The sequence below is a fragment of the Epargyreus clarus genome, unplaced genomic scaffold (genome assembly GCF_041222505.1).
Source record: "Epargyreus clarus isolate Ecla_fem2 unplaced genomic scaffold, WU_Ecla_fem_2.2 ptg000014l, whole genome shotgun sequence".
Lineage (NCBI taxonomy): Eukaryota > Metazoa > Arthropoda > Insecta > Lepidoptera > Hesperiidae > Epargyreus > Epargyreus clarus.
This window is the reverse complement of record NW_027332222.1, coordinates 8,393,844-8,420,168: the sequence shown is the minus strand read 5'-3', so window position 1 is coordinate 8,420,168 and position 26,325 is coordinate 8,393,844. Positions and strand designations below refer to the sequence as shown.

Genomic DNA, 26,325 nt, shown 5'->3' with positions numbered 1-26,325 from the left:
ACTTGAAGTTCAATGGCGCTAGTGTCGTGTCAGTCTGTGTGTGATGTGGTATGCGAATTGTGATTTCGTCTTCGTTTAATGTCTTCTGCGTCTGGTTAAATAATTATTTAGAAAAGAGGTTATGTAGTGGATATAAATTTAACTTGTGCAGTGTATAAATTAACAAACATTCACCATGGATAAGAGGAGGGACTCATTGAACACGATGAAAATGTGTCGATTTTGTTTAACTCAAGATGTGCCTATGGGAAGTTTATATGATAAAAAACGAAAAGTTAAGAACACAGTGAATCTTCCTTTAAAAATATTATCATGTGTGTCTGTTGAGGTAATCATTTTTGTTTATATGTTTGTATTTCTAATATAGTGAGAATGCTTTAGTTTGTAAGTACAAATGGACGCCACCTATTGTGGCGGCAATTGACATAGAAATCTTAAATATTACTATATGTTTATGATATGTTCGTTGCTGAGAACATCTTTTATACTAGAAATTAGTTTTAAAGATATGTACATATTATTTAGCCCAATAAAACTAGTGTATAAACCTTAATATAATATGAACTGTTTGGATGCAAATGAAAAACGTCACCTGGCGGAATTTTATGAAACTACTAAAATATTAATTTGTATTATCTCCTAAATATAATGTTAATAACTATATAAATGTCTTTGTCTCTTGCAGGTTTTCCCGTCAGACAAAATGCCTATATTCATCTGTGAGCGCTGCAAATATTTTATGAACATATTCTATGATTTTAAGCAAATTTGCCGGCAAGCTGATGAATCCATTTTACATTTTATTCAAGATAATAAGCCATTGGCACCAGTTCCATGGCCTCTGTCACTCAATGATGTAAGTTAGGCTTCTCTTTTTATTGATTAATACTATTTGAAGAAGATGGAACAAATATTTTGTCAATGTTTCCTTTAAAGAATTTTGTTTCTTTTCTATTTCATTTATCCTGATCATAGATTTGTCTAATCTTTGATCCTGATATGTAAAAGTAATGCATGAGAAAGCAATATATGAGATGCCTATTTTATTGTCAGAAATTACCGACTCTCAGATAAAATGTTGTTAAATGCTTATTATCATAATATAAATATTTAAAAGGCTTACTATGTATAGTCCGCGCCAAACTGTTAGTTCACTCTGAACTTGGTGCGAGTAAGTACTACACCTTGCTATGGCATACATGTTGCTATGGCGACGCGATTCATTTCTATATTCAGAGTGGACTAGCAGTTTTACGTGAACCCAATCTACTTCCAATATAGTACATATTATGATTGCTAACATAATAGCTTTAAAACTTGCTGAAGTATAACAACACTTATGTAGATGTGTACTTATGACATAAAGATTGTAAAAATTGTAAAAATCTTTAATATCAAACAAATTTCAGGTTTATCGGGATTCAAATGACATTGGTGTTATGAAGACAGTTGTGGAGGGTGGTACAACTGTACAAGTTACTCATGATGTCACTGATTCTGAAGAGGAGGAGGACGAGAATATATATAATGTTAAGGTAAACATAGTCACAAGCAAACATAGCTCTTCAAGAAGGGTGCAAAAAGAGTGTTGAAGGTGGTATAACCCTTTTGAGTTTTGACTCCGGCGGCACCACCCCCATACCTATTTCTGCCTTATAACAGCATTGTTAAGAGATGCAGTTTTCTGGTTTGAAGGGTGTGGTATACTTTTCCTAGGCGTTCCAGCTTAGTCCTCGGAGGTAGCGGCGCATCTGTGGCTCACCTCAGATAGGAATATCTAATCCTATCTGGGGTTGATTACAGATGTCCATGGGCAGTAGTAGCCACTTACCATCAGGTAAACTGCTCGTCTGCTACTCCTATATTATAAAAAAAAGCTCTCCTTCAAATCAGGCCATGTATTGGTGACTCCTCTGGTGTTGCAAATGCCCATAGGCGACGGTGACTGTTTTCCACCAGGTAACCCGTCTGCCTTATCGTTAGGTATAAATATTAAAAAAGTCACATTGTGGTATTACATATGGCATCATATTGTTATCAAAAATTTAATTATGTTGTACTGATTACTTTTATTATCCACTTTGTGTTAATGAATATATGTTTAGTATATTTAACTTAAATGAAATATTGTATGCATATGACACATATGCAATCCAAGTTATTATTGCTTTCCCATCTTAAAAAGTAGTAAAACCCTCTGTGGTTTAACACTAGTGGCACCACAATCACATGAATTACTTGAGCATTATTAAACACTGCTGTGTTCTGTTTTTAAGGGCTTAGTAATATATATAAAGACTGATATGATGCATTTTAACTTTGTTTTCAATATCTTGAGTTAAAGTTTCATGTTTAGGACTTTAGATAGTACTCCAATCCTATCTGGGGTTGATTACTGATGTCTAAGTGTGACAGATGTCACTTACAATCTATATTCTCTTTAGCTTCTTCTAAACAAATCATACTATAATAAATTACTTGTTAAATGAGTTCACTAGATATTTATTTTCTATGTTATTGACATTACTAATTACATTATTTTTTTTTGTTTAGATCAACGATGGATCTAGTGAAGGGTCAAAGACCTGTATAAAAGTAGTAGAAAGTAGAGAATACCCAGGCAATGACGACATGAAGAGAGATAACAAAGGTAACTATATATGTGTGTAATATAAGACTTATTTTATAGTAAATTGGCCTAATTGAAAATATGTATAAATTATTTTTGAACAGAATTGATTTTTGTGTGTTCATAGCTTTTCAAACCTCCCGTATTTATCCTTTATCCTTTTTTGATTTGAATGCTAGATCTTTACAGGTTTCTTTTATTGCTTAGTGAATGATGTTTCATAAATATACAGGTATATAATAATATCAATTAAATATTTGATTTATATATTATGAATATGTTTTATAGCATTGAAATTGAATGTTAGAAATGGTATTAGAGTCATTCAAGCATGGCTATTGAAAACATTTACTTTATGTAGAAACCCATTTTATTTTTTCAGTTATTAAGTTTTAATGCATGAATTGATTGGTTTAATAGCCGTAGTTGGTGTGATTGATTTCATAAAGTACACATTCACAGGCCAACTGTGGTAGCCATATTTATCAGTACTCAACCGATTTGTGGTAAGTTGTCTAATAGATATCATAATCAGTTAGTCTAGAAAATGTAGAATGTGTGCGAATTAGAGTAGTATTCTATTTCATCTTCTTTTTTTTTAGATTTGGTCACTGTCACTTTACTTTTTTTTTGTAACATCCCATTCACTTTGTATTGCATCAATCAAATAATTATTCCAACTTGATGTTCTTTAATAGATTGTTTTCAAATAATTTAGTAATAATCATGATTGTTATTAATACAAATTCCAAATATTAATGCGTCAATTAATTACTGAAATTATATTATCATTTATTTTATTCTTAACAGGATGTTTAGTTTTATATTATGAGTTTTATAACTTTCAAATAAATATTTTAGGAGCATTCACTTGTGGCTCCGGTTGCTTGAACAATGCTCCTTAATAAAATTCACTCTTTTGTGTCTAAAACTAATCTGTATAAATTGGTTTGTGTCTTAATATCCTCATCTTAATCCTAATTAAGTCAATCATTTACAAGATTAAATTTCAGAAAAGAAATAAAGTGATAAAAAGGATTATTAAAAAAATAAGCAATATTTTACACTTCTATTTAATGCAAACATTTGCAACAAAGCTATGTATTAATTTATTTTTCAATGAAAACAGACAGAACGCTCTACATTATCTTTATGTATTAATATATCCTTGTCCTAAAGTAAAGTTTATGGTAAGTATGTTAGGGTGAAATGTCTAAGCGGGGTCGCTCGACAGGGCCGGACGAGCGTTGCTGGGCGTGCGACGAGTGCGACTGTACGTACCCGTTGCAGCAGTTGCTCGAGTTGCACAAGTTGCAGAAGCATAGGGCAAGGAATGTCCAGTGCGATCAGTGTGAAGAGTAAGTGGATTATTTTTGTTTTTGTTTTTTATAATATAGAAGTAGCAGACGAGTATGCAGTCCACCTGATGGTATGTGGTTACAACCGCCCTTGGACATCTGTAATCAACCCCACATAGAACTAGATTCCTGCCTAGGTAGGCCACAGATGCCACGGAAAATTATGTTTCCCTTACCACACCCTTCAAATCAGAACGCAGCAGTGCTTTACACTGCTGTTATTAGGTAGAAATAGATGTGGCTGTGGTGTCGCTGGAGTCCACAAAGAGTTCTACCACCTTCAAGTTCTAATTTAATACCTTATTGTAATATTCCTGCTTAAAAATATTTAATCTCCGGTAATTCTCCAGTCCCATATTGGATTGGTCACAGGTATTCATTTGCTTTTTCTTTATTCTTCATAATTCGATGGTATTTTTGTCTAATAAAAGGAAATTAGAATTCCCCCGTAACAAAACTGTAGCTACACCCATATTATCCTATAGACATATATATATATATATATATATATATATATATATATATATATATATATATATATATATATATATTTCAATAATCAATCTATATAGAACAGTCCTACCTGAAATTGAGTACATCATCTTACTCTGAGAATCGAGATCATTGAGATCATAATGATGTACTAGGACTTAAGTTGGGTCTGAACAGCTCCAAACGTTAAATTCGCTTTTATAACTACCATAATTGATATTTAAGTAGTGAAGCTATAACTTTAATTTTTTTTTCAGCAAATTCTTCACCAAGTATGATTTGGCGGTACACCAGGTGCGGCATTCTGATGAGATGCCATTCCAGTGCGACGCGTGCGGGAGGAAGTTCAAGCGGCTAGTATTGTTGAAGAGACATGAAAAGGTGAGATATTGATGTTGCAGCCAAAATTATTTATCGTAGGATTCATTTGGTATATGATTTGATACACAGCCATTTGTATGGATTTATGTAGTATTTTGGGCTGTTGGTATGTGTTAAATATATGTCCTATTCTATTCCTTCTATCTGTCGGTTATTAGCCTAATATGAAATAACGGCTTAGTTTCATTTAAATTTATGTGCTAAACATTTTGAAAAAGGAGGATCATCACAGCATGTTTATTAAGGAGAAAATTGATGTTACTTTTTTCTATCTTATGATGATATAACTTGGTGATGATGATATAACTTACTCCGATCTTTGTGTGGATACCGGTTGACTTACATACGAGGCAACTATCTTAATTATCAGGCCTCAGGTAGAACCTGCGCTATATGGAGTTAGTTACAGATGACCACGGGTGGCAATGTCCACTTACTGTTAGGTGAACTGCAAGTTTGTTTTAACTCCAGTCCCTAAAAAAATATGCATCTTACTTATTGTTAACAAGCATTTGCCCGCGGCTTCGCTCGCGTTACGAAGTAATATTTTCATCCCCTATTTTATCCCTTGGGGGGTAGAATTGATCAAAATCCTTTCTTAGTGGATGCCTACCTCATAACATCTACCTGCATGCCAAATTTCAGCTCGATCCGTCCTGTGGTTTGGGTTGTGCGTTGATAGATCACTATGTCAGTCAGTCACCTTTGAGTTATATATATTTAGATAGATAGATGTGTAGTCGGTAAAAATATTTGTTTTATTATTGTTACAGATAATACATTCAGATTTAATTCAACAAGTGTGCGAGCACTGCCCGGCGACTTTCCTCTCCACCGAGCAGCTGGAAGCCCACCAGCAGAAGCACGAACGTGATAACAATCGTCCCTTCGCCTGCTCCTTGTGTGACAAGAAGTGAGTGTTTTACTAAATTAACTTTATTTTGAAAACATTTTGTGAGTTCTAGTTACAGACCGCAGTATCGGGTCCGGCCAAGTTTCGGTTAAAAAGAGGTTTGGTTCAAAGTTTCGGTTTTGGCCAAAAAGCGTCCGTGCCCTTTGGTATACGGTCCTGTACTTTCGAATTTAGTTTGGCTGTACTCGGGTGTAGTTATTATGCAGTCGTCGTTACCTTCGTGGCAATAAAAGGAACGAATGGGAGGTGGCTTATTGTGCTCTCTGTCGTACATGCCGGTCTTACAGAAGCCATAGTTCCGATCCACTGTATACTGTTGTGGGCTGATCTAAATATACACAGATGTCACGGCATAACAAAACTATTTAGTAATTACATTTATAACTTGTGAATATTAAATATATATGAATAAAATGCATATTACATATCTATATCTATCGCTATGCAGACATATACCTGTCAATAATATTGAATAGCTTATAATATATTTATTAAAATATAGCAATTTATTTTCATATATTTTCGCTAGTTTATTACACCAGTTATTCTTATACCACCCAAAAGTTGGCAACCATTAAAAAATCCATGTAATCATTTACAGGTTCCTCGAGAAAGCCACTCTACAGAGACACAAGCAGCTCATACACGACAGAGTCTTAGAGCACGCCTGCGAGTATTGTCCTCAGCGTGAGTCAAAAAACCCAAACCCACATCCCTAAACCCCTTCCCGACGAACAAGCTATGAACATACGAAACATAAACGGTAGAAATTACATGATAAATTCCATTTCTTGTCTTATATTGTTGTTTTTTTTTTAGGTTTTTCATCTGTCAGTAAGCTATCGAGGCACGTACGCACGCACGCCGGGGAAAGGCCGTATCCGTGCAAGTACTGCGATAAAACCTTTATGAAATCTCACCATTATACAAGGTAACATACAATAAATTAATAGTTTGATATAATAAGTTTACATTCATTGGTTTTACAGCTTTTTGTTGTTTACTGATTTGTATCACCTTAACACTATATTATTATATAGCAGAAAATATTAGGTATCATGGGACAATGGCGTGTTATCAGGTTGCTTAGCTAGTAATTTATCGAATAATACAATAAAATAAATGAATTATTGATAATAAAATTATATTAGTAATATTTAAAAAAATATGAAATAGACTGTATTCGTGCGCGGCGTTTATATATTCGTCATTTATGCTACTCCGGGGATTAATATAACTTTCATTATTTTATCTTTTATATTTAACTTTTAATAATCTATCTTATTTTTGTCATCCTACGATGGGAGTTTCACAATTCGTAGTAGGCTTTTAAGGCGGTAGAACCCTTCGTGGTTCGACTCCGGCGGCACCACCGCTACACTTATTCCTACCTTATAACAGCAGTTAAGTGTTAAACGCTGCTATGTTCTGGTTTGAAGGGTGTGGTAAGGGAGACATACTCATCCAAGATCTCAGGTAGGAATATCGAATCCTATCTGGGGTTGATTACGGATGTCCATGGGCGTTAGTAGCCACGTACAATCAGGTGGACAGAATGCTTGTCTGCTGAAATTGACAAATTTCGATCGAAATTTCGGATAGACTGATTATTATTGAGAGTTAATATGGTCTAAAGCATTAGTAACTGTTTTAGACATCTCCGCCTTAAACACCGCGAGGCTGAGCGCGCCCGGCTGGAGGCGTTCCGCTGCGACCAGTGCGAGGTGTCGTTTGGCAACCAGGACGAGCTCATCTACCACTCCGCCATCCACGCCACGCAGAACCTCACGTGCCCGCTCTGCCAGGAGAAGTTCCCGAATGTTGACGCCGTCACCGCGCATATCAAGTCGCATGTTAGCGGTGAGTGATCTGATTATAGGCGACTCAATGTATTTTGTTATTTTTTGGTGTTGCCACTAAATGTAAAAGCAATAATGATAAAGAAGAAGCTTATGAAAACTAAAAAAAACACATAACTGTATCTGGATGTTTGGCTGATGCCAACTATACTTGAGTATAATGTAAGATAAATAAATAAATTTCTTTTCCAAAATAATGCACAATTTTTAGTGAAAGAAGTGATAAAAAGTAAAAATGTGGCCTTAATTTTGTTTTGTTTTTTTCCTAATCAATAAAAATAAGTAGTTTCTCTACTAAACAACTTTCTCTTTCTTAACTTTCTCTTACCATCTGTAACAAATTTCAGAATAGCTAAAATTGTCGGTATAGATGTTTTATATTAAAAACTAGCTGACCCTGCAAACGTTATGTTGCCATATAAATAAAAAAAATGATAAGGGTGAACGACCCTTATCATTTAGGTATATAAAAAATTGATAGTAGCCGATTCTCAGACCTACTGAATATGCATATTAAATTTAGTGAAAATCGGTAAAGCCGTTTTGGAGTAGTACGGCAACTAACATTGTGTCACGAGAATTTTATATATAAGATATTCCATTTCATATTATAGCAAACTTCAAGTTATACCTTTTTTATTTCAGGCGTGGAATACATGTGCGATTACTGTGAATTAGTATTTACAACTAAGGAGAAACTAGAAACTCATACATTGGTAGTTCACGATGATGAAATACAACAAGTAAGCATTGAATATTATTTTGTTTAATTATTTTCGTATTTTGTAGGATTTAATAAATAAATATCTTGCTTACTAATTACATGTTTGCTAACTTAAAAAAACATACTTATGTACGCGTAATAAATATAAAATTGTTTTTGTTGCATTCAAATTATAACTGAGCAAACGACGTATGAATGAAAATAATTGCTAGAAATGAGTTATGTGTGCTACATCGGCATGCGTAACTCCGTTCCACACTAAATATATACGCCATTTTCCCCAACACGTCTCAATAAGTATAACTTAAGTATTTTACAGTTTTTAATATTTATGTTGCAAAATGTAATAATATTTAATGAATTATGTAGGAAATAGGTAATGATGAGTCTTCCATGGAGACTGAAGACAACGAGGCTGATGTTGAGCCCGAGGAGGATGATGACAATTGCATGAATGGTAAGCAACTGAAATATCAAATTTGTTATCGATTTTGTTCTAACCAATAATAAAAATAAAATATATACCTTTATTATTTCAGTTAAAGAGGAAGATGATCATATGGTCGTAGAAATTAAAAAACCATCTGATTTTATGGTAAGGATTATAGCTATATCATTTTATTACTTTACCTATAAACGAGACAATTTATAAGTTTGTTTACGTTTACAGCTCAAAAGTGCGCCAGCTTCCGCTTATGCAAAATCGAAGGACAACTCAAATTCTGAAGGTATGTTGTTTTGTTATCAATGAACCATCATAGATAGAGTCAACTTACCCTGATGGTGCTCCGTGTTGGAGCGAAACAGTATTGGTGGTGGTATATGTGGTGGTGTATATTTTTGTTTTTTGCATGTGCATGTGTATTATTTTGCATACTGAATGGTTTAAAATATATACCATCATACATATTGGTAGCGGATTGTTGTGAAGTAGTTTTTGTCCCAACTGCAAAGCATGGATTTCCGCGAAGTAGTTTACGCCTGATACCTTTAATTGTCGAATAATTAATAAAATATGCAACTTTTTTTTATATAGGAGTAGCAGACGAGCATGCAGTCCACCTGATGGTAAGTGGCTACTGCCTCCCATGGTTGCCCATCTGGCCCATCTGTAATCAACCCGATAGGATTAGATGTTCCTACCTGAGGTCGGCCACATATGTGTCGCTACCCCTGAGGACTAAGCTGGAACGCCTCGGAAAAGTTTGTTTCCCTTACCACGCCCTTCAAACCAGAACACAGCAGCGCTTAACACTGGTGTTATGAGGCAGAAATAGGTGTGGCGGTGATGCCGCCGGAGTCGAACCACAAAGGGTTCTCATAGCAACTACCTTAATAGCAACTAGTTAGTTGCATACAGATGCGTTACTAGTCCTGAGGACAAAAACGGCCACCTCGTATATAAGTCAGCTAAACCATTAATGAATATAAAATGTCACTATTACAGAAAGTGATGCAGAGTCAACATTTGTAGAACATGCATCATCAGATGCAATCGTCACTGTAAAGAAGATCACAGCGGCGAAGTTACAGGCCGAACAAGCGAGCAAGAACACTGTGATCAAGCTGCCAGACGCAATAACTGTGAAGTCGGTGCCGCGAGCCCAAGTAAGGGAAGGGTTATGCTCTACTGATCTCTATCGATGCTCAACCTGATAGTCGCATTATTAACTTGAACATTGAACATTATTTTAATATCGATACTTTTAATAGCAAACTGAAGATGATTAAACTGATCTCGAAATCTGTTAATATGGCCAGTATTCAAAAGATTCGCAAAAAAAATAGGTTTTTTTACAGTTTTGTGAGTCATAAAATAGAAATGAATCCTTTGGGCTGTGTAGTCACTATACATTTTTATGAGCTATACCAACAATTTACAACAAACAAATAGTTAGGAACTGCCAGATTGCTATTTGCATAACATTAGATATTTATTACGAAATATCGTATTATGAAACAGGCTCTAAGACAAATGAACATTTTATCTAGGCTCCTGCACCTACACCTGTTGTTCGGAAACCTGAAGAAATTAAACGTCAGGCAACACAACTAGTGCGGGAAAGTCGTAAGTTGTTTATTCTTATAATGTATGATTAGTTGGTGTTATTTTGGCACTGGAGTTAAACTATACGATTATAATTGTATACTAAAGGAGCCATGTAATTAAAATTTGGCGATTCAACATCACGGCATATGAAAATATTAAATAATGTATACATTTATTTTTATAATACCAGACTAGCATCCATTTCACCTGATGGTAAATGGCTGGACCTGGACATCTGTAATCAACCCCAAATGTGATAAAATATTCCTACCTGAGGTCAGCCACAGGTGCGCCCCCACCATTATTAACAGAACACTTCTCCATATGTGTATCAAATTGTAGTTTTATGAAATTCATTTGTGTATTTGTTATATTTTAGTTGCGAAGAAAGAAAAACCCACTATGGCACATGTCGCCAAGGTTGAAACTGCCAATGATAAATCATTGCGTTTGTTGGAGAAAGAGTTACAGGATCTCAAACGGGTAAGTTAAAATTAAATATGCCTGTTATTAATAATTAATCTTTACAATGTTTTGCTTTCCAACGATATAAATTTTAGAATTTTTGCCTACTAGAAATTGTCAAATTTTGATCTTTGTTAGGCAATAATTGCATAGATTTACCATTAACAAGGGGCAATATAAATTTAACCGTTAATAGTTAGACCCCTGCCAACCAAAAAGAAATGACATAATATAAATAGTGTAGCACGAAGTGTTGCCTTTGGCTTTGCTTTGTAATTTAAATTCATATATATTATGTACTTTATTATTAGTGATGATATAAATGATCTTTAATTTTCAGACGAACAGTCGTTCAGAAGCCGTGAAAACTCCGGTCAAATCTTTAGAAGTTCCGAGAGGCAGAGGGCGACCCCCGCTTCATACGTCAACACCTAAAATAAAGTAAGACTTTCTTATTAATGTATTATTTCATTTTGAGTTTTTATTTATAAAAGGTCAGTTAACCAACTTACAACACAAACGCCGCGACTCCGTTTGTTATAAATTATATAGGTTATTTGTTATTTATTTTGGACCAATAACCTGTTAGGTTTTCAGCTTATTTATTCAGTGAAAATTTTACAACGATACGACAGCGAATGACATCGCTCTTAAATGTGACACGGCTTTATGAAATTACTTTATGTAGATTGAGTTTATACGTTGCCAATCAAACAGAACCAATTTTTAATTGACCTCCCTTTTGTATTACACTTTTTATTTCTAAGAGATCATTATATGTTCTAATTTCAGACAATTGATTTTACTTTCAATAATATGGTTCACTGATCTGTACATGATATTCGATTTAACAAACAAATAAACACCTCCTCTATACAAAATCATATTAAAGTTAACAATAAAAGATTTAAAAAAGTACACCAATGCCATACATAATGCTGCTAGTTTTGTTAAGAACCACTTTTAACACTTGAGTTCACACTTTACTAACAATGAAATACATACTTTACCCTAAGTTATATTAATAAACAATTATATATTGATCAGAAAGGGTATTTATAGACCCATTGAAGAAAAGAAACCACAAGTGGCAGCGAAACTACCTAACATCATTGAGAAGAAAACGGAGAAGAAAGTGGTCACCAAAGAAAATAAGGAACCAAAGGATGTGAAGGAAGCTAAGGGCAATGTTAAAGAAGACAAGGAAGTAAATAACAAGGTAACACAGATTATTTTAATAATTAAGGTGTGACTATGAATAACATGCTTGAGATGGGATCAATTTGTATAATACTATACTAATAATATTTCAAAATTATGGCACAATTGCTATATATTGGATCTTTTGAACCCCTTTAGACTTGTAAGGACCACCTTTTAAGAAATTAATACAACAGTTTTTAATGAATTACTACTAGTACTCTTGAACATTGTTATCCTTCTTTATGTATTCACTTTTAATAATATACAGCTATATACTTGGTAGTAGTCCATTATGTTAAAAATTCAAGAATCTCTACTAAAAACATAAGTGCCACTACTACAGAGCAGCTGAACTATGCAAGAAGAGAAGTTTCAAGTAAAACTAACATGTGGTTATTTAAACTTAGTATAGTTCTAAGTATAAAATAATCTAATTAAGTTTTATTAACAGAGCGTCATCAAAAATGGCACGAGCGAAAAGCCCGGAGTCGAAGACGGTATCCGCAGATCGACGCGCCCCTCCAAAATCAAGGACTACGCTAAAATGATACGGTTGAAGTAAACACAATTATATTCGTCAGAGAAATGCATTTTGCACAAAAATTTAAGATGTTTTTAGAATTCCATTATATTTTAGTTTGTGTATAAACTTTCAATGAAGTTTTTTCATTTGTAGTCTTATTGCTTTTATAATTGAATTTTAATTCCTTAAGTTTTGCGAGATTTCACATGTTTTGTTGTGTTAATATGTTTTTTTAAATTGATAAAAAAATATTTTGAGATTTAAGATTGAAAGGTTTACCATATTTTCTAACACTAAAGTTCCTTTCCACTTTTTAGCACTCAAGAGGACAGCGATTCCGATGAATTATATGATGATGATGACTACAAACAGGAGAAAAGTAAAAGTCCAGAGGTGAGTAACAGATTATTATAGGAAATAAAAATTATAAATGTTATATGTACATTATTATTATCTGTGTTAGAGTATTGCTATCAAATAAAACGATAAATAACCATGACCAAAAAAAATGTTTCTCAAAGGACCATGAATTGTCTGCTTTTGGAATTGATAGATGTATTTTATAGGTACATGGAAACTGAAAATAATGCTTTCTTCCGGCAGAGTGTTTCGTTGGTCTGAGATCGAAGACATGTATTTTAATATTAATTATTTTTAATATGTAATCTATTGGTATCTTGTATAAAATCACTCTTCTTTCCGATACGTGCCCAATGAAGTTAACATCAAAATAATATTAAATGCCTAGTAGTGCCCGCAGTTTCGCCCGCGTTTAAAAAATAACAACACATGCATATGACTGAAAATTTGTACCTTCATTGGAATGACAGTGGTGCCATCTTTCGAAAATTGGTACCAACTCAGATAACTTCGTGGGCTCGTGCACAACAACTTTGCTAATGATTATCACATGATCAAATGCATAATTTACGATTCTATAAAGGACATACAGACCAACATTTATATTTATATATATAGTGCCTAAATATATATAAACATAGTTTATATGTGTACAATATATGAATATACATGAATATAACGACGTATTATAGTAATAAAAATCTAAGAGTTTTTGCTAAATCAACCCTTAAGGTAATAGGGGTTGACAGCATATTTTAAAATTTGCCAATTTGGAAGCCAGCTCTGTAAAAGTAGGCCATTGCCTTACTGGTTAGATATAGAACTTTAATTCTACCGTTTATGGAAAATCAATCCCCTATGTGGCTTAAATAAGGGTTGTAAGTTTGTATGAAAGTTCCCCAGTTTTGATGTAAACTATGAAAATAGGTATAGGCTGATTCATAATTAGGTGTCCAAAATGTAAACAAAGGTGTTGACCTATCAAGAAAATACGTTTCAAATGGTAGTTTCTTATTTTTGACGATATTAAAGTAATACGACAATAATAAAATAATAATCTAAATAAATTAAGGTTACATCACATTTTCTATTATTTACATTACTTCCAATTTCCTTTCATACAGTAATAATAATAAAAAAATGTTTATGGTAGAAAATTAAAATGTGAGAATGGTAACACAATCGCAATCCAAAACATTTCTTGTGCCGTCATTTTTAAGTTTCGTAACTGATATTATTCATTTTCGTGATTGTGATCGAACTCGAATGTTTTCTTGTTTTCATAGCGCGTTTGTTAAATTGTGTATAGTTGTTAAAGTTTTCGTATTTTGTTCTATTTGTTAAAGTTTTTGTTTCTTGTTAATTTTGGCAGTGACATTTCTTTGTTTACATTTTGGACACCTAATTATGAATCAGACTATAGTTGGGTTTTCGACAGAATATAATTAAATACCTTTTTCACCATTGAACCGTTGAAAGCAGGCGCAGGGCCGCGCGAAGGGGCGTCGCAGTAGCGTGCGTCCCGCGTCCGCGTCGCCCGCCGCGCCGGCCGCCGAGCCCGCCGCGCCGCCGCGCAAGCGGGGCCGCCCGCGCAAGGACGCGAACAAGGACACGTCAGTATTATATCCACGACAGTGAAGAACAAACGGGTATCCACAAAATCAATACTTGTAGACAGCCGATTGTTTGCTACCGTCGATATTATCATATATTATGGTGAAGCGGTTGCCATACCGCTCTGACACACTAAGTGTTCCGGGCTCGATCCCCGGCTAAATAAATACCAGAACGATGGATTTTCACGTCAGTTCTGAATCTGGGTGTTTGTATATTCGTCTTCGTATGTTCATGGCACCCTCGATTCGCGGAATCCTAGTGGTGAGACTTCGAGACTAGAAAACGTAGGTGATTTCAATATGGTACAGTAGCAAAATACGATAGTGTAAATATGTTACAAAACATCTAAAAGTATATGTTTATGATAGACAAGCTGTGCCCACGACTTGGTTCACTTGATTCAAAATATAATTACGTAATTTGTACAACGCCATCTATCAAAGTCATGGAGCACACCATGAGTTTGAAATTCTCCACATACACAAGCAATATAAGAAAAAAAATATTATTACACATGGTTCATATATCATGTTTTAATAATATTGAATTAATAAAAAAATCTACTATAAAAAGGTTGAGTTTCACCAAATTTGCCTTACACACAAACAAAAAATCAAGTTCAATTCCGTATTTAAAAACAATCTATATTTGCATATGTCAGACCTGCAAAAGTAAAGAAAGTCGATCCTGAGCCGGAACCAGAACCAGAACAGGAACCGGAACAGGAGCCGGAACCAGAGCCCGAAGAGGAAGAGGACAAACCGTCACAGGAAGCGGAATCGGACGAGACGAAAGTGGACGCGAAGCAAACGGACGAGTCGCAAGACAGCATCGCCGAGCCGGAGACCGAGCCGAACAAGAACAAAGAGAAAGACGTGGATGTTGACACGAAAAATTATGCGTCTGACAGTAATAGCAGTTTACCGGTGAGTGCTAACATTATTAATTTACATATAATGGTATGTAAATTAATAATGTCTGTCTAGATTTTTGAAATTACAATCAACAATATCTTGACCAAAAACCATGTTCTCAGAACATTAAATAAGTACTAGTTTAAAAATGATTTATGTAAAACATCTGAAAAATAGCTGAAATTATTTTAATGGAATTTCATGGAATGGAATACGAAAACATTTTTTTTTTTCATATATTCTTATACTAATCCTTAAATAACAAATTCTTCGATATTATGTCTATTAGTTGGAGCTTAACGTTTTACTTCTTTCCCCTACTAAATATACACACACATTTTAATATTATCCATAATATAAATATGGATATTTTTTAATATTACCCATATCATATAAACCGTAATAATAATTAAAGTAATTTAATGAATTTGCTTTAGCAGGCGGCAAGCAAATCGCCCGTTACGGAACCAGAACCGCCGCCAAGCGATGCTAAGCTGGTATCGCCTACAGGGCAAACGTTGAAAAAGGTATTGCTAAGTAATAGTTCTCTGTGTAAAATATGTATTGAATACTCCTTTAATATTTTTTATTTAATATAATAGGGCAAGTCCATGTATTTTAACACGCTTTTATTAGCTTGGGTTGTACCTATGTATGTATGTAATGGAATCTTTTAACTAGATTTTCACCCGTTACTAGAAGCTTGATAAATTTTAAACTTTGCACACATATCTCCTTGATACGATGGCCGATGACAATGCATTAATTTGATAACAGTTTCCCATTATCCTTATTAGATTATTTTGCCACACGTCTATACTCCCTCATCTTAACTTAACTTATGCTATGCTTCCAGAAAGTGTATGTGTTGTATAAAAAGTTTTTTATTTTAATTTATTTATGTTCTTCTAAGGTAACAAAAAATTTAAATAATTGCTTGCAGGTACCTATTCGGTCCTTGCCTCCAGGAGTGAAACCACTACCTTTGCCCCTCGGTCGAAGTAAGTACCATAATATGAACGTTAACACTTCAATTTTGTGATATTAGCAGTTATAAGATAAATAATAGTTTAAAGAAACTAAAAAACACGCTTTTATTGCTAATCGAACTTAAAATTAGAAAATATATTTTAATGACAAACAACTAATATTACAGTTGTAAAAGATCGAACAATCAATCATAATGAATTCAGAATAAAATTATAATACAATTTAAGTTATTAACAGAACAATTCAATTCGGAGTAAAAAGCGTGTGGTGCATTTTACTTCGGTTCGTAACTATCCTATCATAGACAGTTGCCAATAGAATGATTGCTATATTTAAAATATCAAGCAAACATTTATTTTAGCAATTTGATATAAATTCGGGATGTCTTTGTAGTCAAACGTCGCAGCGGAATAACAATACTATAATAATGCGACTGTTTGTTCCAGCGATACCTTCAGGAGAGTTGTGCGAGATGCAAATCGGCAAGAAAGTGGTGAAGGTGCAGAAGATAGTCATGACCAAAGCTGAAGTGGAAGAAATGGCTAAAAAGGGTCTCGTTGAAATGAAGGTAACTTTTTACACATCTACAATATTGACGGGAGAAAATGAGAATATAGACCATTTCATTTAGACACAAAAAACATTCAGTCCACATTGAAATTTAACACACACATAAATCTAGTTGTAACACATAAATCAGCATCATTGTTGTCTTTTATGTTGTAACACATAGTGTCAATTTTATGCACACATATGAAAAGGACCAGGACATACATTTTAAGTTAACTAGAAATTTAATAATCGTCACATTATAAAGAATATAATGATGTTATTTTTGTTTCAGGACGGTACTATGGTGCTAAAGCAGGGTATTAAATTACCTAAAGTGGAATCTACTGCCGTTAGAACGGCTGCGAACGAAGGAGGTATGTATACAGCGCCACCTAACTGTACATTTTAGCATTTATCGTATCTTACCTTAGAAAAAAGCTGTTTGTAGAACAATAAATTAATCAAAATTAAAACAAGCCAATGGTTTGTGTACTGTTCTTTAAGTAACAGAATTCCTAACAGTTTTTTTTTGAGACGGTATGGAGAGGTTTGGTTAAAATTATAATGTGATTGATAAATAACCAATTTTACCATACATCTAATACTATTATGTGTTAAGTAAAGTAAAAGCAAGAAATAATCACTAGCTTGAATGTTTCTTATTTTTGAATACTATAATATTGTTTTGATTCATAATATTACCAATTTATTTGTCAACGGTTGACTAATAACTGATATTTATTTCACAGAAACTACAAACAAAAGGGGAACGCCTACACGTTGCGATATGAACGAAGATTAGAGAGTCAATGATGATGCGATTTGTCGAATGCATAATAAACTATGTTTTATGACTTTACAGAACACTAATGTCGTTCACATAACTTTAAGTATTAAGGTTTAGATAAAATTGTGGTTAGCACATTTTGATCCTACAACTTCTCATTAAGCGTAACTTTACGTATGTTAATAGATATATAATAGGTAATACTATTGTATTTCTCTTGATTATTATGGACTTTTAACTGTATAAAAGGTTTATATGAATGTGTCTTAACGTTTGCATTACTTAGTCACTTTACACGTTATTAGAATGAGATAGGAACCTGGTAAATTGAAAATTCACGGGTCTCGATTATGATTCAAATATATTTTTGTTTTGATTATGAACACAAATAAATATAGTACCAAACTTATATAACCTATTTTATTGGTTTCCCAATCCTATACTTACATGATCATGGCATATTAGTACTCTAGATGGCTGAGACTTGTATTTTTCTTGTGTGACGTTAATTTGGAAGTTAAATAATATACCAAATACCCCCGTGGGAACTTTGTTGTGTGCAAAATAAAGCCGTTAAGAGGTAAGTTAATTTCGTATTTGGCATTGGTTACGTTAGTACAGTTGGGCTTTATTTTGGGCCTCGAATCGAATGTTCCATCAGTTTCATTTCGAAAATCCATCTCGTAATCCCGTTCTAATGTTACTATGAAACGGGAAGAACGCACAGAGCGTATTCCTTAGTGCGCAGACTCTAAGTAGCTGTTTTACTTCAAAACGATAACACTGCAGTTTTTTACGGTAACGTAGCCGCCGCCGGAAATCCAACTCAAGTGGGGATTGGGTTGTGCGGGATTGTAGTTCCCATGGGATTTCCTGGATAAAAACTATCCTATGTCCTTTCTCGGGTCTCAGACTATCTTTGTACAAAATTTCATTAAAATCGGTTCAGTGGTTTGGGCGTGAAGAAGAGACAACCAGACAGACAGACAGAGTTACTTTCGGATTTATAATATTAGTAAGGATAAATAAGCAGATCAATGCTCGACTTTGTCTGAAAACTACTTGGAAATAAGCTACGTTCCTTCTTGGATGATATAGAAAAAATATATAGGAATAAAAGCTTTCAAAAGGTATGGAATATTTAAAAAAAAAGGAACAAAATGTACTCTGTATAGCTATCCCAGATTTTTATAAAATATGTTAGATTTCAAATTTAGGTAATTATATACCTACATTTCTACGAAGTATGATTTTAGAGACCTTTTATTTACAATAATACTGATTTTCGAGCGTTAAGAAGTTTAAAAATTTTCAAATAAATTTCTTAATTCTTGTTTGATTCTTGAAATTGTTTTACGGCCCAAAAATAAAATTTGTGCATCCATTTACTACCACATCGTTTCGTGATTTGAAAATTAAATAGGTACATCGTCATCAACCCATTACTGTCCCAGTGCTGGGCAAGAGTCTCCTCCCAGAATGAGAAGGATTAGGCCATAGCCCATCACGCTGGCCATGTGCGTATTGGTATACTTCACACCATTGAGTTTTTTATAAATCTCTCAGATATGCAGGTTTCCTCGCGATGTTTTCCTTCACCATTAAAGAGAGTGATCATTAATTTCTTTATAATACGCACATAACTTTTAAAGACAGAGGTGCGGGATTATTAGTGAGATAGTGTTTTATATTAGCTGGATAATTATACTATATATATTTTTTGAGGTAAAATAAACTATTAAATGTTGATTACGTTGAAAAGCGGAAGGCACATCAAACAAATTGCTTAATTAAGTCAACGCTTTACCCACGCGCTTGAATTTTAGACGGTTTTGCAAGCGTGTGGTTTCGTCATTAAATTTAAAGTATTAAAAGCCTGGATGAACCTAGATATATGATAAAAAATGCTCGAATCTTTATTTTTTCTTTCATAAATTCATCTGGGGAATTTAGAATATTTTCTCCCCGATTTTGGGGAATTTGGCCTTAAATTTTAGGGAATTTAGCAAACGGGCATCGGCAACCCTGGTTGCTTACATTACATTTTTACGTGTTACAACTACATTTTCACATTTTTTACGTGTTGCGGTTCCACGTCTACGCCGGCAACGAAATAAAAAAAATGTCCATGATCTCCCATCGTAAAAGTTGTGTCCCAGAGTAGAACATTCAATTATTTTCAATACAAGAAAATGTTGAGAATATATTGTTATTAAATTAAAGCAATATATTGTTATATTCAAGGTCAAGTAGACTTCAATTTAATGGGCCAATACCCAGATCTTTACTGTCACGAAGTACCTAATTCCCCGAAATCGCTTCGTAAGAAAAAAACATGTTCATAAAAAGTAAACTAATAACTGTGAGCTAGGTGTACCTCGCGATAATTTTCTTTCTTAAAATAAGCAAGAAAAGCTGACAATACGCAATTAACGTACTTTCACAACAACAATATGAAAATGATATGAACACTAATTAAGTACCCACTTTTCCTACATGAAGATAATATTATGATAGTACTTTTACTATCGCGTAATTTATCTTCAAATACGTCTACTAGTCGGTAGATGACGCCGTCGCCGTCATTATAATACAATGAGATTCCATTTGACGCGTACTTTTATGATGCTTATTTGACGTTTACGCTTTAGAACAACAGAGGTCGCTCGAAACCTTGTATTACGATACGCGGCGCGTGCAAGGCGGCGTGTTCAAAATATACGAATCAAACGACATCAAAAACGCGCGGCAGACGGCTGTGGAGTAATTTATACGAACTCTGCATCTGTATATCGATACAACTTTGTTACTAACTAAATAATTCTTATAAAAGTTTTAGTGTAGTTATTGTGCACAGACTAGCTGCGGCTCTGCATTTTTGTTTCAAAGCTCTGTCACCAAAACGTGAGTATTTTTTGCTAAAATTTTAACACGAAATAACATCGCAAAATATAACATTTTTTACGATAAACAATTAAATGCCAACATTTCTAAAAAAACGAACCTAACGTATTGTTTTTAATATTCTTAATTCAGGCTACTATTCCACTTGATAATTTCGATAAGATAAGATAACTATCTGGATTTCGGAACCTTTTGAAGATACTGTACAATTCGAAAGAGTTAAACATTAAATTAGTTCATCGTCTACTTAAGTAGTAAACTTAAGATATGTTAATAATTACTGTCAATATATTCTTGCATATTAGCGTGTTTTTAAAATCACTTCCAGATTTATTCCAAAACCTTTAAGTTGAGTTGAGTTACTCGGTTTTAAAGAATAGGAATTCTAAAAACGTGAGTCCTACCAGAGCTGTAATATTTTTTGCACACGTAGACGGATCTAGAAGAAACGTTTTGACCCAAAAGTACTTAGTTTTTTTAATTAACTAAAACTCATTCAATTAAATTCATATATCAAGAAAACACTGAAATTCGTTAAACTTTGATAATTTCGTTTCATGCCTTAGTTTATTTTTCTATACGTTTACCCAAAAGTATATAGTGAACTCATACGTGGAAAACGTGAAAACATGTCAAATAAAAAAAAATGTGAACAAAGAATACTCGTTATGAAGTGAAAAACGTTTAAAGATAAATATGTCGCGGAATTTTTAAATAGATGAAAATTACTAAGACCAATAGTGGACAATATAAATAGAGCAAATAAGTCTTGTTAGCGGCAACTAGCACTGTTCACGTCGTTCTGTTAAATTTAAAGCCCCGAAAGCATGAGTTATCATATTTTGTACTTTGAGATGTTATAGAAAATATTAATTTTTAACATTAAAAAGTATTTAAGCAGTAGGTATCATTTATTATCATTTGTATTATCTAAGGTTGCAAAAGACTCGAGTATTTGAGTTTTATTAATCTGAGAACTCGGATGAATAATAAGAATATTAAATTTTAGAATCTATAAGTTTAATACTCCCCATTTTCTTTATTTTTAGTAAGCAAATTGGATCTTGAAAATGCCTGCTTGCTTAATCCAGTCATTTTAGAATGACAAGTTACAAGTTCCACGAGTTTATTTAAGATTTGATGTCTTTTAAGGCTTGAGTCCCCATTACACGCGTTCGGATTTGGTTTAAATTTAAAAGGCGCTTTTAGCGCTTTTGTCCTCTATAATTAATTGAATCTTTAAAATTATGACTCAAATAGGTTCCTCGAATTTTGAACATATTTTGTGTCTAAGAAGGCGATCGGATTTATCCATTTGTCCCACAGCCAACGTTCCATTGTTCGTAAATACTCACGGTCTTATTCATAAAAAATGCTTATAGAAGGTTTTAAGCACTCATTAGTTAAAGTGTTCAATAAGCTTATAAAACGTTCTATAAAATTGCTTATTCATAAACGTTCCATAAACCTTCTATAACTAATGTGTCGCTAAAGTCAACTATAAATGAAAATGTTGCCATTATAGTGAAGTTCGGCGAACAAATTGACGAATATCCATAGATAAACATCATTAAATGACATTATTTCGTACTAAAAAATATTCTGTCTTGACATTCTTGTCAATGGGTTGTCGATAAAACCAAATCACATGTCAGTGTCATTGTATTTGTAAATACCGCGAATTTAAAAATATTTTATTTGTTAAAATGGGATGTGAAGCAAAAGTTGTTAAAAGATAAAGGAGTGAAAATTGGTTGGATATTAATGTTTTATGTAATATTGATATAATTATATAAAGTTAAATTCAATTAAGTTTCGTTTTGTAAACATTCGCAATATCTTATGGCAGTAAACCCTGTATTTCAGAAGGTGTACCAGGACCTCTGCGATCTAATTTACGATCATTACGTACGAGATCAATTATAAAATTTACTGTCGATTTATTAAAGCGATAACGCTTCCTATAGTCTAATGAAAACAGATCACTCTTTGGTGCAATGTTCTTCGAAGTGGACGGATTTCAAGATTTTTAATAATCTAAAATAAATTATTTCAAGTTTGTATACAAAATGGACATTGACATAATTTATTAAAAACGTATTGTCAAATTAGGTTAGTAATCACGAATCAGCTGTTGAGAGTCGGCCATCTTTGCCTTATAGCACTGTTATAGTAGGGTTCTGGCTTCTATAAGTTATAGAAGGTTTATAGAACGGTTTAGTGCCTAAAATGCGTTTATGAATAACACTTTTTGACAATCGTACTATAGCAACGTTATAAGTGTGCTATAACTTTTTATGAATAAGACCGTCATAATATAATACAACTTTAGACCTTAAACTGTGCGCAAATCATTGAGACTTCTCTTTTTAGACCCTGTTGGAAATAATGCAGGTAAAGAAAAAACATCGTTGCAGAAACTATCTTTTCCTTGTTTCCTATATATACCGTAGCGTTACCTATTTCATAACAATAAAAGCGTGTTAAAAATACATAAAACCGTATACGGTCCACCTTTACGAAGTCGGTAAACATTAAATAAGTAGTACTAGTAGTAGTACTTAGTACTAGTAGTAGGTATTTCAATTCACATTTCAGAATAAAAAGCTTAATTAGCTTTTAATGTTTGTATAAAATAAAATTCAATAGAGGGAGATACCATGATGCGGTAACAATGAAAAATATTATTCTAAGAGACCTTACTTTTTTGTTGCTCTACTACTTGACTAGTTATTAATAATTACAAGTGCATCTATTGTTAGCCAGACTAAAGGCGCAATATAAACAAATAGATTCTGAAAGTGTCACAGTACCTACTTACGTATCTAAGTACAATAAACTCATTATCTAATCTATTAGTTTAATGAAATTGATTCTTATTAGTTTTTATCACACGTTAACTGGGTTGTGTTAGAAAATGTTATTTTGTTGTAGCTTTTTTATAATTAAACCCATAATAGGCTACCTGATGGAAAGTGGTCGCATAAGGAAATTGACAGTATCAGAGGAGAGCCAATGCATCGCCGACTTTGAAAGCTCTTTTTCATCTTTTTTATAAGAGACCCATGTCATAGTATGGTTAAGCATACTACCTACTTTTAAAGTCTACGTACACTGTTAGGATTTTTAATATTTACTCACAATATCAACCTGTGCTGTTTAAATCAATACTTTACTTATAAACAGTAATTTAAATATTGATATAGGTATTATTATTTGTATAGTAGTAACTTGTAAGTCGTTCTCTAGTAAAACTTTTTCTAAAATAGACTATTTAAAAAATAAGCAAAACCTGCAAAGATAGTAGGTACCTCAGGTTTCGTGACATTTACAATCCAAACAAATTATCATATCTAAGAATTAAATAAATGTGTCTTAGAAAAACACTAGACATTTTAAAGCGACTGTAAAATTCTATGCTCTAATCTCTATTTTTGTCTTTAAATTATGTGGTATGTGTTACTTTAAGAAATTACAAATCCATTTTAAACAAAATTTTCACCTTAAGACAAAGGACTTGCGTAGCATATACAACTTTATACTCAAAAAATATTTAAGCGTAAATGGCTAAAAAAGTTGAACTTGTTAACATAAATTACTCTCATAAAAATCTATAAAACGTAATACGTATTACTTATATAAAAACGTATTATCTACGTTTAGCTGTAACGCAGTACAGAACCGAATAACAATGTTGAAATGACAATGGCAGAATTTGTCAGTGACTGTCTCGGCCGTGGCGAATCGCTCCATTCGCACTCATCACGCCTATCACCGCTTCAGGCCTCAGTAGCAACGAGCTAACAATTACCACTCAAGAACACTGTACTTTGTCTATAACCTCATAATCTCAATTTCAGTAACTAAACATAAATTAAGCTTATTAGATATACAATTTTAAAATGTATTATGATTAAAAACGGTTTTACGAGTAACTTTGTTTCAATGTAAGTAGATAATTTAAAAAAACTGGATCATTTGTGAAAAAAATTGTGATGAATTCCGTATTTTACTTAAATTCAATTCAGCAAACCTTCATTATTAATTTATAGGTAGATCATAATTATTAAGCTTATTTTTCATCTAATATAAATGTTAAAATAATTTGCTTATAAATTGAATAATTATGACTACTCTAGTATGTATGTGGCCTTAGGTTTGATATCCAAGCAAAAAAGACATGATGATTTTAGCTGCTCCTTTTTAATTTGCGTACAGATACAATAGGTATTGCTAAACGGTACCTACCCACAATCCTAAAATTTAGATAAGCGTAGAATTTATTGCATTTAAATATTTTGCATCCGAGTCGCTTACAAACTAGGCATATAGGTCGGAAATGTAATTAATATTATAAAAATGATAAACTTATCACAGAGATAAATTACTATAACATCCGGGATAGAGTCGTTAAATAACTTGTAAATTATGAAATTGTATGTATGTAAACGTAACACGTAACGTACCATTTAGGTCCGTGATTAATAATTAATCTATCCAAATTTTTACCAAACATCGACATTTGACCATTTATGCCTACTAAAAATTTGTTTATATCGATCTTTGGCAATTTGATCGATTATTAAAACTGGAAATTTGTCTAAAACAAAGACCATAAAAGTAGTAATTTTGTTAATTCTTGTCGGCTTTCTTTTATCTCTACTAACAAGATTCACGTCACTTACAATTTTATCAAACAATGTGACGTTTTTCAAACGCTTCGTATAAGTACTAAAGATGGACACTATCAATCAAATGAGAGACAGTAATTCCTTTACAATATAAATATTTGATTATTAAAGATATCAAGTGTTATCTTTACTCAACTTGTTTTATGAAAGATTATACGTTACTACCGTCGTACGCACTTTGAGAATCATTATACACTTTGAGAATCATTGTATTGTGTAAATTAGGTCGTTTATAAAACTAGGTTTCGATTTTTTATCTATACATTTATTTTATAACATATCATAAAGCCAGTTAAGCATTTACGCTCTTTAGAAAGTTTAAAAACTTATATTAAAACATTTTATAGAGCTAACTACCGCTGATCCACCTATGAATTTCTGCCCGTAAACCTACTGTGTTAAGCGTTGCTATGTTCCAATTAGAAGGGTGTAGACATACAAGGCGTTCCAACGCAGTCCTCAGTGGTAGCAACGCATCCGTAGGACCTCAGGTAGGACTTAAATCTTGTCTGTGGATGATTACAGATATCCACTGAAGGCAGTTAGCACTTTCCAAAGGTACTCTATTCCAGCTAATTCTACACAAAAATATATCTGCCGGTAAAATTTACAAAATAGAGTAGGTATAGATAAAATTGTCTGTAATTTATGGTCATTCGAAAAGCATTAGAGTAATGAATATCCTAGCTACTGAATGTGTAGGTGTGAAGACAAATGTCGGTAGTGAAGTCACGACACGAGGCCCGGTCGCCGGGCGCGCCTCCCTCTGGGGAAGATGGCCATTACCTCATTGCCATTTGAGGCCACCACAAACCATTCTAACTAGACTAAACTTGAAAATGACTATAATTTACTAAATGTGGTCCACCAGGCCGACCTTACGAATCAACTGTAAACATGTGTCATAAATAAT

General features: G+C 33.2%; 2 protein-coding genes across 2 annotated transcripts in view; both read left to right on the top strand.

Moving 5' to 3' along the window:
• The first annotated feature begins 9 nt into the window (after window positions 1–9).
• LOC140747608 (uncharacterized) lies at window positions 10–18,231 on the top strand. Its single transcript, XM_073080165.1, has 28 exons — window positions 10–328; window positions 686–856; window positions 1,410–1,535; window positions 2,554–2,650; window positions 3,864–3,987; window positions 4,737–4,860; window positions 5,634–5,773; window positions 6,375–6,460; window positions 6,593–6,704; window positions 7,428–7,633; window positions 8,278–8,375; window positions 8,726–8,813; window positions 8,896–8,951; window positions 9,027–9,084; window positions 9,804–9,964; window positions 10,349–10,424; window positions 10,786–10,889; window positions 11,212–11,312; window positions 11,919–12,090; window positions 12,526–12,632; window positions 12,915–12,990; window positions 14,437–14,570; window positions 15,227–15,500; window positions 15,926–16,015; window positions 16,432–16,489; window positions 16,925–17,046; window positions 17,323–17,404; window positions 17,780–18,231. The coding sequence occupies exons 1-28, from the start codon at window positions 176–178 to the stop codon at window positions 17,830–17,832; spliced, it is 3,249 nt and encodes a 1,082-aa protein (XP_072936266.1). The 5' UTR covers window positions 10–175; the 3' UTR covers window positions 17,833–18,231.
• Window positions 18,232–20,512: 2,281 nt separating this feature from the next.
• Window positions 20,513–26,325, top strand: part of Prip (aquaporin prip) — a 43,946-nt gene continuing 38,133 nt past the window's right edge. The window contains exon 1 of the mRNA XM_073079889.1: window positions 20,513–20,721. The gene's annotated coding sequence lies outside the window, so the exon portion shown is untranslated. The remainder of the gene's footprint in view (window positions 20,722–26,325) is intronic.

Excerpts from the sequence above, each read along its gene's own strand:
- LOC140747608 (XM_073080165.1), top strand. The coding sequence starts at position 176 with ATGGATAAGAGGAGGGACTCATTGAACACGATGAAAATGTGTCGATTT. Across the intron at positions 12,633-12,914 it reads GCTAAAATGATACGGTTGAA|CACTCAAGAGGACAGCGATT; the intron begins GTAAACACAATT and ends TCCACTTTTTAG. Across the intron at positions 16,490-16,924 it reads ACCTTTGCCCCTCGGTCGAA|CGATACCTTCAGGAGAGTTG; the intron begins GTAAGTACCATA and ends TGTTTGTTCCAG.